Source organism: Leguminivora glycinivorella, chromosome 8 (assembly GCF_023078275.1).
Source record: "Leguminivora glycinivorella isolate SPB_JAAS2020 chromosome 8, LegGlyc_1.1, whole genome shotgun sequence".
NCBI classification, from domain to species: Eukaryota; Metazoa; Arthropoda; class Insecta; order Lepidoptera; family Tortricidae; genus Leguminivora; species Leguminivora glycinivorella.
Window position 1 is genome coordinate 7,793,072 of NC_062978.1, and position 14,184 is coordinate 7,807,255.

Consider the following 14,184-nt stretch of genomic DNA (forward strand, 5'->3'; position numbering starts at 1 on the left):
AGGGTACCCCCCCTACACGTAAAGTGGGGAGTGTTTTTTTTTTTCATTGCAATCCTAACGTGTGATACATTTTTGGATAGGTATTTAAAAATTAATAAGGGTTTACAAAAATCGTTTTTTGATAATATTCATATTTTCGGAAATAATCGCCCCTAAAGGAAAAAAAAGTGTGTCCCCCCCCCTCTAACTTTTGGACCAAATGTTTAAAAAATATGAAAAAAATCACAAAAGTAGAACTTTATAAACAATTTCTAGGAAAATTATTTTGAACTTGATAGGTTCAGTAGTTTTTGAGAAAAATACGGAAAACTACGGAACCCTACACTGAGCGTGGCCTGACACGGTCTTGGCCGGTTTTATTACTACCTAACGTTTGACGGTGTCGACCAAAGGCCACTCCGGGTCTCCTCTCGACCACCACGACCCGCAACTCCCGATTTATTGTATCTTCTGACCGGTCGGTAAGAGATGTCAAAAGGGTACTATTGTGGGTTTGACAACCATTTCCATGATTTTACCGGCCCTTATTAAACTAGCGTAAGAACGTAATAGCTTGGACCAAGTGATTTCATAATTAAGTATGTAGGTACCTATGGGTTCCGGGTGTTACTGCTTTGCAGGTAACTAATAAGTCTCGATTATCGTGAAATTTGTGAGCAAGTTACTAAGTAGATTTATTGTCGATTTAGTTTTCGGAAAATTTTCATGAGAAGTAGTTATTTATTGAACCTTATACTTATGTTAAAATTCATAAATGTATCGATAACAAGTAAAACTACATTTAGTACTTAATTAACTAAGGCTTAGACAGTAGTAAAGAGGCTCTCTCAGTAGGTACTCGTTTTATCTCGTTCGAGATAAGCAAAGGTGTTACTCGTAAATTACTTTATTTTAAAAAGTTAAGCTTCCATTAAACTGAGACAGACAATAGTCTTCCGAGGTTCACCACTACTTTTGGATATATTTAATTTTTTTTACCTATCTAAAATGAACCGAGTTTGGATTTTTACAGTGTTTATATTAGTAAGTTTTTTTGTTTTTGGTAAAATAATGATTGGTCAGGATATACCTAAACTTATTACTACCGTCAGGATATACCTAAACTTATTATTATTAACTAAGTAATTATATCTTTATTTTAATAAACACGCTGAAGGTTTAGGGTTTGTTAACTTAGCACGAGTCAATTCCCTATACGTGGAAGTTTTTAAAAGTTGTTTTTCGATTGCGTTTATTTTTGTGTTGACTGTTTAGCCGACACTATCATTGAGTCATATTTGTTTAACACATCACACATGCATTGATTGCGTTGTTTCGTTCATGTAATCTATCTGCTTAGGTATTCATAGTACTCGGAAACTTACCCAAACCCATTAAACTGGAAAGCTAATTAAGGCTTATCGTTTCGATTACAGGGCTTATTGTGCGACGTCAGTGAAGGCACCTGCTCGGCTCGCGGACGGTTCCCCAACGAGAACGTGCCCAACTGCCAAGGATACACCATGTGTCTCCAAGGCGCCCCAGGGGTTTACACGCAGCTCGATCTCAACTGTCCCGACAACTTCGTCTACAGCCATATAGACAACCAGTGCACGAACGTGACCAGCTACCAGTGCTATCCAGAGTACAAATGCGTTAGCGTAGGAAACTTCGAGGGAAGCAAGGACAAAAAGTGCACTATGTATGTTGCTTGCGTGCAAGGGTTAAACCAACTCACTACCGCCAGGCTAATACAGTGCCCCGAAAACACTCTCTTTAGTCCAGAACAAGGTGCTTGTGTGAGCAACACAACGTTTACCTGTGAAAACGAGGCAAAACCGGACGTTATTGATGTTATGCCGAGTCAGGAGTCCAGTAATACCTCTACAAATAATGCACTGAATCTGTGCTCAAATTATGCTGTACTTATTTATTTAATTGCTATTGTAGCTGTATGAACAAATTATATTTGAGTATTTTTGTTATTATTAAGTATATAATTGTTTTTATTGTTGTTATTTGGGCGTCCGCAGATAATTTATTTCATCAATAAATAATCTTAAGGGAATGATTAATCTTACTTACCTAAGTAAATACCTACTTATTGTCGCCGTATTGAGCGGTCTAACTTAATAAGTATCCACATAATTTGTCCGTTTAGTACAGTTGAAAAATATTTCCCATACTTGATTGGCTTTAAGATACCTACGATTACCATTGCTCGCTTATGCGTGGACTTACATATTTTTCATCGAATCTGCTTTTTAGGGTTCTGTACCAAAAAGGTACAAAAGGAACCGCAAATGGTGCCGCTCTGTCCGTCTGTCTGTCTGTCTGTCTGTCACATTACTAAATATCTCGAGAACTACTTATGCGATTGCTTTGAAATTTGGAATATTTATGATCATCGTGAACCGCTACAAATTGAAAGTTTTTTTTTTTGTATTAATTATAGAAAATGGCCAAAATGAAAGGGGCGCAAACTGTAAATGTCAAGTTACTAGCTGAAGTGGGGTATTGTTAGAAAGGGCTCAGACTGCACATATCAAAACTATTTTTTATATTTTTTTTTGTTGTAGAAAAAATCGTTTTTTGAAGGAAAATGTAAAAAAAATACATTTCAGGAGTACGCTTTTTGTATGAGCTTTGTCTGTCTCGGTATTATATCGTCCTTGGTGCCAATATAGAATAGAATAGAATAGAATAAATTTTATTCGTAAACACACAAAAGAGAAAAATATTACAAATAGGAACACATAAAAACGAGAAGGTGCCACGAAATGGTTTAACCTCAGCATATTGCTGACGACTTCCAGCGCTGATCTTCCGATTAAACCATTCGGTGAAAAACAATCACGACAGGTAACATGAACAAAATTATAGAAAACAACATATTACACACAAAAAAGAAGAGAATTTTTCATCGAGCGTGCCCGTAGCGCCACCAATACAAAATTTCACCACGTAGATCAGAGCTTGCATTTGGATGGGACCACTTTATACACTATAAAAACCAAATCAGACCTTTGTCTTATATACCAGACTCCGGCGAGGTCGGCTGGATATTGATTGTCTGATATATCAGACTACGGCGGTCAAAAGGTTAAACGTAGAAAATATACAATTTCATTTGTAGAACTTCAAGATTCACCTGTAAACTTTCAAGTATCACCTCCATCATTTACGGGTGCAGTTAGGACTTGTGTGATTAAAGGGTAACCTACTAGTTACTAGTTACCAACAAATTATTAGTGGTTGGTGGTAACTAGATACTAGTTTTTTTTTCCAAATACTTATAAGGAAACGGAACTGAACTAATGACCAACAAATAATTATTTATAAAAGCTATTTAATACACTCAACTACTTATTAGTGTTAAATAAAATTTTAACGGTAACCGCGGTACAAAATTTCTTCTACCTACAACTGGGCACTGGCAAAAAAATCCATAAGTTACCACCAACTCGGTTTGGTGATATCTGATTTTTTTTCCGGTACTTTCCGCTCGCAACTACTTTGTGGTAACTACTTTCAAAAATTACATGCTTTTTTAAAAACTATTACTATAGATATACATAATATATTGACTTGATATTGACTTTCCTCCGAGTATTGACTATAATATGTATTTCTGTACGGACTCAACGTTTGACATTCCGTCTAGACTGGCCTTAACGAAAAAACTCTAAGGTTGCTGTACGGAGCGGTCGTTTGTTAGCTACTGAGTATCACAAGAATGTTTTCTGGTTTGTAGAGCCCTTTCATTACCCTTTTAAAAAAAAGTAGTCTCTAGTCTCCAATATGTCACTGTCAAGCCAACGTCAGTGTGTGTCAATTGTCAATGTAGTGAGTAAAGCAGTTGAAAAATAAGAATGCAACTGCAATGGCAACTGTGAATTAAGAAATAAACCTCAGATAACACTAATTATTTGTATAATATACATATAAAGTAACAGTGTTGAAATTATAAACATATATATATATTAAGAAACACAGTACTTTTGCCCCAAATAAGGTCAGCATTGTCTTGTAAACATAAATAATCAAATGCTTTATTCCCGGCTTATTTATTGATTTTAATAAATCTCTGCGCAGGTGCCTCTGGCTAGTCTAATCGCAGTTAATATTTTTAATAAGGAAAACTGCACTAACACTTCCGAGGACTATTACGAAGGAAAATAAAGTGGTGGTATTCATTCACTTTCAACTTTACTCGTCGTAATTTATTGTGCTTATATCCGCTATTACGCTAACGTGCCAAAAGTTATGATTCTACAGATGCCAACCGCTAGTTTCGGCGTAAATATGAATTCACTGAAAGATGACTGTGCAATCAAAAATGTTTGGAACCACAATCTCCATGAAGAATTTCATGTTATTCGAAAGGTAATTTTTTTTCTACAAGTTCTTTGATACAATTATATGATATCTGCCAATAAAAATATTGGGCTATTTAAGATGTGTCAGGGTGTCCACTTTCTGGAAAGTCAGGGAAAAGTCAGGGAAGCTCATAGTGGTCATGGAAAGTCAGGGAAATGATTTGGAGGTCAGGGAAAAATTTGACACCAAGAAAAAAAATCAAAAAGTATTGAAAAAATAATATGATTTCTTGGGTTAGCCACATCCATGACAGCAAAGATGGATTCCCGGTAGTGATTTTAAGGCAACTTAAAATTGACACTTTAGACTTTTCTTTACAAGTACCTGGCCTCCATCCCAGTGATTGCTAATGGGGATATCTTCATGCTTAAACTTAATTTAACCGGCCCAAAATCGTAAATGCGGAAAAATCCAGATTTTTTTACTTTGCGTGTCCCACCCTCATATTCCAAAATGGCGAGGGGGATCGGGTATAAATTCAGTTATTGTGATTCAGATTAGTTGGAAAGTTGCACCACAATGTCACCATGTACAACATTCATAAGGTAGGTGCTTTTGCTAGGGCGATGTGACAACGACAAAGACAAAGTTACGTTACGTCGCTGTCCAGATTCTAATTATTTATCCGATCCGACAATCCAAAGCGGAGTTCCTCATAAAGCCTATGGCGCACAACGTCACATAGAGGCGCAATTTTGTATTAGTCAAAGGAGCATAGCATAGCAATTAGCGTGACGATGAAGCACTTGGAAACCTAAAGGCATGTAGTGGCAAAACACCTAAATGGGCATCCCGATGCTGACAACAGAGAAAACATTTCGCGCTCACTTCGCTCGCGTATAATATTTCTAGATAATTAATATATTTTTGTAACTTCGCGCTCACATTACGCTTGAAATCTCGTTTTCATTTCAAGCCTGCTTTCCTGACTCTGCTCTGAAAGACTAGGTACTCCATTTTGTTTGCTAAGTTAAATACAAAATAACGACTACGGGACGTATAAAAGGGGAAAAAATTTCGCGCTCGCTGCGCTCGCGATTTTTTTGCATGAAATAACCAAGGGCGCCGAAACTCAAACTCGCTCTACCATGATGTCCCTGATTGAGCGTGCACGGGCCGGCACTGGTATAGCCAAGTTTAATAGTTAACATAAAGGAAAATACCTAGTTAATATAAAAGTATGAACTGCCTTGCAACTTTTTATATTTCGTACTTTAGAAAACAAACATATCCCAGAAAATAATTGGCTGTAACAGACGGACAGACAGACGCACGAGTGATCCCATAAGGGCTCCGTTTTTCCTTTAAGAGGAACGGAACCCTAAAAAAACTGCTTTTTCTTCGGATTTTTTAAGAAAAAAAAACTGTTTTTAAGCAATCGTGGTAAAAATATCATCATAGAATGAAAATTTGGTCAGGGAAATTTTCTTAAATGGTCATGGAAAGTCAGGGAAAAGTCAGGGAATTTTTTTTGGATTTAGTAGTGGACACCCTGTGTGTGTTATAATTAAATGTTGTGAAAAGCTAAACAATTACTGTGAGACCAATATTACTTAAAATGTCCTTTTATTGTGTTTCACAACAGCCATGCCTATGCCACAAATCTCAAAACTTGAGATTTTGTAATTTTTTTTTATTGTTATAAATGGGCTTACTCTTGGGCACAGACTAGCCAAAAGCAAAGATGTGGCCAACAATGGAGTTAGCTCACCCAGAAGATGCCTGTTCACCCTTGATTTGAAGGTTGCCAGGTTATTATTACATTTACATGTGTGAAAATGTGTGTTCTACAGATTGTGCAAAAGTATCATTGGGTGGCAATGGACACTGAGTTCCCAGGAGTGGTGGCAAGGCCTATTGGTGAATTTAGATCCACAGCAGACTATCAGTACCAACTACTTAGGTAACTCATTATACATGATTATTAAATTATGTATTAATTGTATACTTTAATACAGTTAACAGTAAGGTTAGAGCCTTAGGCCTGATTTAGACGGTGTGCGAACTTGCATGCGATTTTAGTTACATTGCAGGCTGTTGAGGGTACATACAATTTTGCACAGCCATCAAATACTGCAATGTAATAAAACTTGTATGCGAGTTCTCGTACCATCTAAATGGGCCCTTAGATTTAGTCAGTTAATGTACTTTTTATTTATCATCATATTTTGCTACAATTTGATCTAATGGCTAGTTGATTAGTGTTAAATGATTTCCCATCTGTTTTTTTCTGAAATATGTCTGGATTCCTTCTATCTATATTTCTATGCTCTCTAGATATTGAGCCCCTTTTTTCTGAATGATTTTCTTTTTATTTTCATTCAATGTACTGTTTGGCAAAAGACTTATCTAGTCAAGCTTCTTTCAGGGTATTTCTAACATTAATTTTCAGAGAAGAAATATGAATTGATGGACAGAAAATTGAATATATTTTAAACCATTAACTCTGTTTTAGGTGTAATGTAGATCTGCTGAGGATAATTCAGCTGGGGCTAACATTCATGGATGAGAATGGAAAGACTCCTCCAGGCTGCACCACTTGGCAGTTCAACTTCAAATTCAATTTGCAGTAAGACCTTCTTTTCATTATCTATACTTTGTACTTTTGGCACTTGAAAAAAGTGTAAACAATCCAGAGCCGTCAAATTTGACAGATCCAGGGATAGTGAACCTTTTAAGGCCAGAAACCTTTTCCTGTAAAATTTAGCTTAAAATCAATATTTCGTAAAAAGTCATAATTTTTCGTTGGTAAACTTCGGGAGATAAGGGGGGGAATGGTATTTTATTTTTTACATTTTCCTTCATAATTCTTTTTATTTTCCATTACAAAAAAAATATAAAAATGGTTTTGATATGTACAATTTGAGCTCTTTCTAACGATACCCCACTTAACCTAGTAACTTGACATTTACGATTTGCCCCCCTTCCATTTTGGCCATTTTCTATAATTAATATTAATATTTTTTTTTAAATAATAGTTTCAGCTTGTAGAGGTTTCAAATGTTCATAACTGTTCCAAATTTCAAATCAATAGCGTAAGTAGTTCTCGAGATATTTAGAAATGTGACAGACATACAGACAGACGGACAGAGCGTCGCCATAAGGGTTCCTTTTGTACCTTTTTGGTACGGAACCCTAAAAAACATAAATAATCATCATCTCATACGGAGGGACGGAAGCTCGAAAACACAAATATCGAACTCGGAACAGATGATGATGATTGATAACAAGCAATGGCAAATGTCAGACAGATAAAATTAAAAATCGCATAAGTACTACCTTTATATTTTAGTAGAGTTAGTGCGTTTTCACATTATCCAATCCGATATCGGATGTAGGACCGATATCTCATACATTACAGGCGCCATCTTGGATTTTTCCATCGAAATCCTTCCGACATCGGATCGGATAATGTCGATAATGTCGATGTGTGTTGACGACCGGTCTGGCGCAGTCGGTAGTGACCCTGCCTGCTGCGCCGCGGTCCCGGGTTCGAATCCCGGTAAGGGCATTTATTTGTGTGATGAGCACAGATATTTGTTCCTGAGTCGTGGATGTTTTCTATGTATATAAGTATTTATATATTATATATATCGTTTTCTGAGTACCCACAACACAAGCCTTCTAGAGCTTACCGTGGGCCTCAGTCAATCTGTGTAAGAATGTCCTATAATATTTATTTATTTATTTATTTATTTAATGTGAAACCGGAGTTACATCCAGATTAAAATGCAACCATGAGTTTTAAACCTCTGCAAAATTAGGTACTTTTTGGTTGATGATTCCCTGAAGAAAATAATAATATTCATTAAATGTAATGACGATAGGTTTGTATTTGTGAAGGTGTATACGTTTGGTCAAATTAAACGAAATTACATGTTAGTGGAATGAAATGGAAAATAGTAGTGAGCTCAATTATTTTTAAATAGAGAAAAATATTCAGGAACCAAACGTTACCTAATAAACAACCCTCAAATTTGACAGCTCAGGTTTGTTTACACTTTTTTCAAGTGCCAAAAGTACAAGGTATAATTGAACATAAGATTAGCTGAGACATAAATGCACATTGGTAAATTTGCAAAATAATGATTTTGTTTTATAAACTTTTTTTTACACTGATGTTCTCACAATTTTAGATAACAATTTATAATCAATCCATTAAAAACATTTACACCTAAACCTATAAACAATAAACATCATAAACATACCTACCATTTGACATTTTAATGTTTACATAATGTCAGCGGGCCAACTGAAATCCGAAATTCTTCCTTAATTACAATGCCAAAAATTGCTATTGATGTTGTTTCAGAAGGTAATGTAAGTGTCACAAAAAACTAACTGCCCTCGAGTCGAAAATCATAAACTTGCTCTGCAGGAGGTCTGCTCAAAATGAAGTTATCACTTTCCAGCTGTCTTAACTACATTTCCTATTTTAAAAGCCCTAGATTTTTATATACTTGTTTTGACAGTAACTTGTTAAATTGCAGGGAGGATATGTATGCACAGGATTCGATTGATTTACTACAGAACTCTGGGCTGCAGTTTAGAGAGCATGAGGAGCATGGAATTGAACCATTAGAGTTTGCAGAACTGCTCATGTCTTCAGGTTGGTTATTTATTTTATATTATAACACAAGTAACCCACAGTTTTGCATGATTTGCACAAAACTCTAACAAATCAGCTGAAATCACGCACACGTGAACCCTCATGCAGAATCACTGTTCATAGCTAAAAACATGAAGTTCAGTAGTTTTGTGTTTATCGCGGCTGTGGACTTTGTTTTACAAGGTCTTAGTGATTTTATTTCCTGAATTCCGATAATGAAATTAGGGTAATTTCGAAAGTCGTCTAATTTCTAAAGTCACATAAAATCACCATTATTTCTATCATATCAAGATTCCCCTTTCGCAATTACCCAAGAATTTCTGTCATTTGAAATTACCCTAATGCACCTTAGTATAATTATTTAATTATATTTCAGTTTTTATGTGACCTATTCTAGAAATATATGGTAATGCTGCCGCCTGCCACATTTGACATGTTATAATAATTACTTCTTCTGACGCGCATATGCTGGAAACTGGAAAAATAATGTATCTTTTCAAGATATTTTTAATATCTTTAAATCCTTTATTTCAGGCATAGTGTTAATGGATAACATCAACTGGTTGAGCTTCCACTCCGGCTACGATTTTGGATACTTGCTAAAGCTGCTAACAGATCAGCATTTGCCGCAGGAAGAGAATGATTTCTTTGAGAGTCTACGGTTGTATTTTCCCACAGTTTATGATGTCAAAGTAAGTCGATTTTTATATAAAATATGTGGACTTCAATGATCACAATCAGAATGGTCCTTATGTTTCAAATAAGTACCTATAATAAAGTCCGCATCCGCATCCTCCACTGACCACGATTTCGTTAGCGCCAATTTTCTACAAAAAAAATCTCGTCGTCAGCCAAGTGGTGGAGGGCTAGATGGTATTCCTTTGCCACGTGGCTGGTTTAATACGCAGCTTCATAGCGTCTGACGATGTTTGAATTTTGAAAAAAATTCTCATGACTCATTACAATATTTATATTTATATTTCAGTACTTAATGAAACTGTGCAAGAACCTGAAAGGGGGGCTCCAAGAGGTCGCGGACCAGCTGGAGCTGCGGCGCGTGGGGCCGCAGCACCAGGCCGGCTCCGACTCACATCTCACCGGCATGGCCTTCTTCAAGATCAAAGAGGTATGCTGGAACTACTTTATATATTTATTATTCCTGAGATTCTGATGCAGATTTCCCAGGTAAGAATAGAGAGCTTGCGTTGTGGGTACTCGGCCTGCGATACACACCTAATCGCGGTTCCAGATTCTTACATCATCGAACACAAATACGGCAGTCCGACGCTTGGCGAACGTGACTGAGATTTTTTTTTTCACGTACCAAGGCAGACTAATCGTCCATGTTTATCATATTTTTTTGGATTTTCGGCAAATTCGACCGAATGTTCGTTCGTCACACTCCTAATTCGGCCCACCTCTTGATAGAAACAGTGAATTTCGACTGGAATAACTTAGTATGAGTACTTACTTACAAATTACTTTTATTTTTTAACTTTTTAAATCATATTTAAATGAGTTTGTCACCTGACGATACACAGTGCAATGAACATTCCATGTTTTTTTTATTTACATTGCTATCAATTATAATTTCATGAATGTACGTTATATTTTTAAATGAGACAAAATAGCAAAGATTTGCTTAGAATCATGAATAAAGGTGGTAGCTTGTAAGTTCAGTAAATTTTATAAATAGCTTGTACCTACATACAATGTATTTGTGCCAGATATTCTTCGACGGCAACATCGAGAGCACGAGCGGGCACCTGTACGGGCTGGGCGCGCCCGCGGGCAACACGGACGAGGCGCGCTCCACGCCGTGAGCCAGCTGTTGTCCAGCGTTATCATATGTCTGATATCCTATTAGTCTAGAAAATTATTATCAATGAATCTATGCCTTGGGTAGAGAAGTAAGTGAGCATGGCGATCGCCTCATACGTGGTTTATTATTCTTATTAATACAAAACAAATTGAGTCAGAATATATTCAATAATTTAGAGAGAGGATGTGGATGTGCGTTTATAGGAAAAGGCGATTTGAGTCTTACACCCAAAAAATTGGTTGTCTGTAAAGTCGGTTTACGGACGGTAGTTTAACGTGATAACGTCAAACATTACAGTAGTATAGACAGGGGCGGTCAGAGTATAGCAAAAGGGGCCCGATTCTGGGACTTTTTTCACGTTTTTTTGTTCTTATTTGAAAGAATGCATTAAAATAAGCATCTTTTATAAATTAAAGTTTTTTTTTAAACCTACTAATTTAGGAGTTAGGTACCGGCCACATCAGAGCGTCGCGTGTCTCGGGGCGCGCAACGGACGTCTGCGCCACGCCACCTGAGTGTAATTCAAAAAGCGTCTCCTCAGTACATTTTGTATAGGAAGGACGTAAGGGCGCGCGCCACGCCGCCGCCACGCCACCTGGGGCGCGTCTTACGTCCTTCCTATACAAAATGTACTGAGGAGACGTTTTTTGAATTACACTCAGGTGGCGTGGCGCGGACGTCCGTTGCGCGCCCCGAGACACGCGACGCTCTGATGTGGCCGGTCCCTTAGAGTGGTGCAAAGTTGCAAAATTTTCCCGTAGCATTACTAAGGCGCCAGAGACAGAAAGCGATATCGACGGAGCCCCGCTTATTACAGAAACTGCACAGAATAGGAGTCTTCGGCCGTTTGAAGATACCTAACGAACCTAACCTATACCTATATAAAAGTCGTCATTTTGTATCCTAGACCGTTTGCGAGACACGCGTTAATTTTATTAAAGTGCTAGTGCCATTTACTAATCTTACAACCCTAATATCTCAGTAAATATTAATGGAAAAGAAAAAGTTTATATAACAAAACATCCTTATTTAAACGTGTTCTATATGATTTATCAATATTAACATAGGTTATATTGGTAAAAAAAATCATCGTAAATTTTTTAAGTCTCTGGCGCCTTAGTAAATACTATGGGAAAATTCGCAACTTCGTACTGCTCTAACTCCTAAATAAGTAGGTTTTTCAAACAACTTCATTCTATAAAAGATGCTTATTTTAATGCAATCTTTCATGTTTTTAAATTACAAACACTCAAGAAAGCGAATATATATATTTCTTGACAGCGTACGCGAAAACGTGTATGGAATGTGTACTTGGCTTTTTATACACGACTGGTTACGTTTTTAGGTGTCCTTGGAGTGTTCCGAGTAAGTATTAACACTTTCGAAACCGGGCTCTACGCGGCGCTACGACATTTTCGCTACATACGGGGAAACCCATGTAATCGGCTACGCTTCTACGAGCGGTGTGCCCGACAGTCGGGTTCTTGGTAGCGAAAGTGTTAATAATGTAAATATTAGCCATGTATGTAGTGAGCATTCGATGCTTACTTATTTTCCTACATATCTAGGCTTAGTTCAGTCCGACGCAGATAACTGCAACGGAGGGAATATATGTGAAGTATTTTTCCCCTCACTAGCTCGGAAACATGTGTTTTGTCCTTTAATACCATCGGGTAAAAACGCATTTTATCCACTAGTGGGTAAAGTAATTTGACCTTGAATAAAGTCAAATTAACTGCTTTAAAAATTGATAAATGTAGGTGAATAAAGTAATAAAGATGATTTACCACCTGTGGAACTACTGGAAGCAGTAATAATAGTTATTTGTTATACAAGAGTGCAAAGTTGTATTTTAACGCCGAGTGTGGAATTGAAAAACGAGCAAGCGAAAGGATTCATTAGTTGAACCACGAGCGAAGCGAGTGGTTCGAGAATAGAATCCTGAGCTTGCGAGTTTTTCAACACACGAGAAGTAAAATACATTTGCACTCGTGTGTAACACAAAATTTTTCCCCTCACTATAGCGAGGAAAGTACAGCGCAAAAAACGCCTTTATCACTGCGTCCAGTAGTTCCACAGGTGGTAAAACATCTTCATCACTAGATTAACCCACTTTTATCAATTTTAAAGCAGACAATTTGCCTCTATTCAAGGTCAAATAACTTAATCCACTAGTGGATAAAATGCGTTTTTACCCGCTGGTATTAAAGGACAAAACACGTGTTTCCGAGCTAGTGAGGGGAAATAGTTATTTGTTATACAAGGGGGCAAAGTTGTATTTTAACGCCGAGTGTGGAATTGAAAAACGAGCAAGTGAAAGGATTCTATAGTTGAACCACGAGCGAAGCGAGTGGTTCGAGAATAGAATCCTGAACTTGCGAGTTTTTTAACACACGAGAAGTAAAATACATTTGCACCCGAGTGTAACACAAAACTTTTCCCCTCACTATAGCGAGGAAACTACAACGCAAAAAATGCGTTTATCACTGCTTCCAGTAGTTCCACAGGTGGTAAATCATCTTTATTACGAGATTCACCTACTTTTATCAATTTTAAAGCAGTTAATTTGACTTTATTCAAGGTCAAATTACTTTACCCACTAGTGGATAAAATGCGTTTTTACCCGCTGGTATTAAAGGACAAAACACGTGTTTCCGAGCTAGTGAGGGGAAAACGCATTTTTTGCGTTGTCGTTTCCTCGCTATAGTGAGGGGAAAAGTTTTGTGTTACACTCGGGTGCAAATGTATTTTACCCCCTTTTTTTTGCCCCCTTGTATAACAAATAACTACATATCTAACACACATAACATAACACATATAACGCACATACATTTAATGCTAAACAAAATCACATGTAGAAGTACATGTACAAGGTCACCATGTAGGCGTGTCATGTTAAACTACCTCGAATACTGAACATTAAAGGGTGATATTGAGTACCATGTTTATTAGGGTGGAGCGAAAAAACACTTTTCTGGAATTAGCAAATCTAATAGTTATCAATCAATGCCCCTTAGTCTATGAAGCCTTTGTGCAAATTTTCAGCTTTTTAAATCAACATCTTCAGCCTCCGCATTAGGTTTGAAATTTTGAAAAACTCATACAAACCTGAAAATTCAACTTTCAGATAAAAAAAATTTTTCGACAGTATTATGTTCAGTATACATTATTGATACATATTATTACAAGAAATTACCAAAAGTTGCGAAAATAGCGTCAAAAATCGCCAAAGTTTGCCTAGTTTCAGTACATTGGCCAAAATAGCCGCTAAAATACTGAAAATTGGCGATTTTTAACGCTATTTTCGCAACTTTTGGTAGTTTCTTGTAATAATATGTATCGATAATGTATACTGAACATAATGTTGCCGAAAAAAAATTTTTATCTGGAAGTT

At 36.8% G+C, this 14,184-nt stretch overlaps 2 protein-coding genes across 4 annotated transcripts; both read left to right on the top strand.

Annotated features, from left to right (window-relative positions):
- The first annotated feature begins 814 nt into the window (after nt 1–814).
- Nucleotides 815–2,047, top strand: LOC125229017. The gene is made up of 2 exons (XM_048133777.1): nt 815–1,023; nt 1,416–2,047. The coding sequence occupies exons 1-2, from the start codon at nt 988–990 to the stop codon at nt 1,935–1,937; spliced, it is 558 nt and encodes a 185-aa protein (XP_047989734.1). The 5' UTR covers nt 815–987; the 3' UTR covers nt 1,938–2,047.
- A 1,654-nt stretch (nt 2,048–3,701) lies between these two features.
- Nucleotides 3,702–11,142, top strand: LOC125228799 (CCR4-NOT transcription complex subunit 7-like). Of its 3 annotated transcripts, XM_048133482.1 has the most exons (9): nt 3,702–3,994; nt 4,075–4,168; nt 4,244–4,365; nt 6,153–6,262; nt 6,815–6,928; nt 8,850–8,968; nt 9,503–9,660; nt 9,954–10,094; nt 10,696–11,142. In XM_048133482.1, exons 3-9 carry the CDS (start codon nt 4,246–4,248, stop codon nt 10,789–10,791), a joined length of 858 nt encoding a protein of 285 aa, XP_047989439.1. In that variant the 5' UTR covers nt 3,702–3,994; nt 4,075–4,168; nt 4,244–4,245; the 3' UTR covers nt 10,792–11,142. The 3 variants fall into 3 exon arrangements, with proteins under 3 accessions (XP_047989439.1, XP_047989440.1, XP_047989438.1); XM_048133483.1 differs by lacking the exon at nt 4,075–4,168 and having other exon boundaries at nt 3,703–3,994; nt 4,258–4,365; XM_048133481.1 differs by having other exon boundaries at nt 3,704–3,994; nt 4,075–4,365.
- Nucleotides 11,143–14,184: the final 3,042 nt, after the last annotated feature.

Excerpts from the sequence above, each read along its gene's own strand:
- LOC125229017 (XM_048133777.1), top strand. The coding sequence starts at position 988 with ATGAACCGAGTTTGGATTTTTACAGTGTTTATATTA. Across the intron at positions 1,024-1,415 it reads TTTTTACAGTGTTTATATTA|GGCTTATTGTGCGACGTCAG; the intron begins GTAAGTTTTTTT and ends TTTCGATTACAG.
- LOC125228799 (XM_048133482.1), top strand. The coding sequence starts at position 4,246 with ATGATTCTACAGATGCCAACCGCTAGTTTCGGCGTAAATATGAATTCA. Across the intron at positions 8,969-9,502 it reads AGAACTGCTCATGTCTTCAG|GCATAGTGTTAATGGATAAC; the intron begins GTTGGTTATTTA and ends CCTTTATTTCAG. Across the intron at positions 9,661-9,953 it reads CCACAGTTTATGATGTCAAA|TACTTAATGAAACTGTGCAA; the intron begins GTAAGTCGATTT and ends TTTATATTTCAG.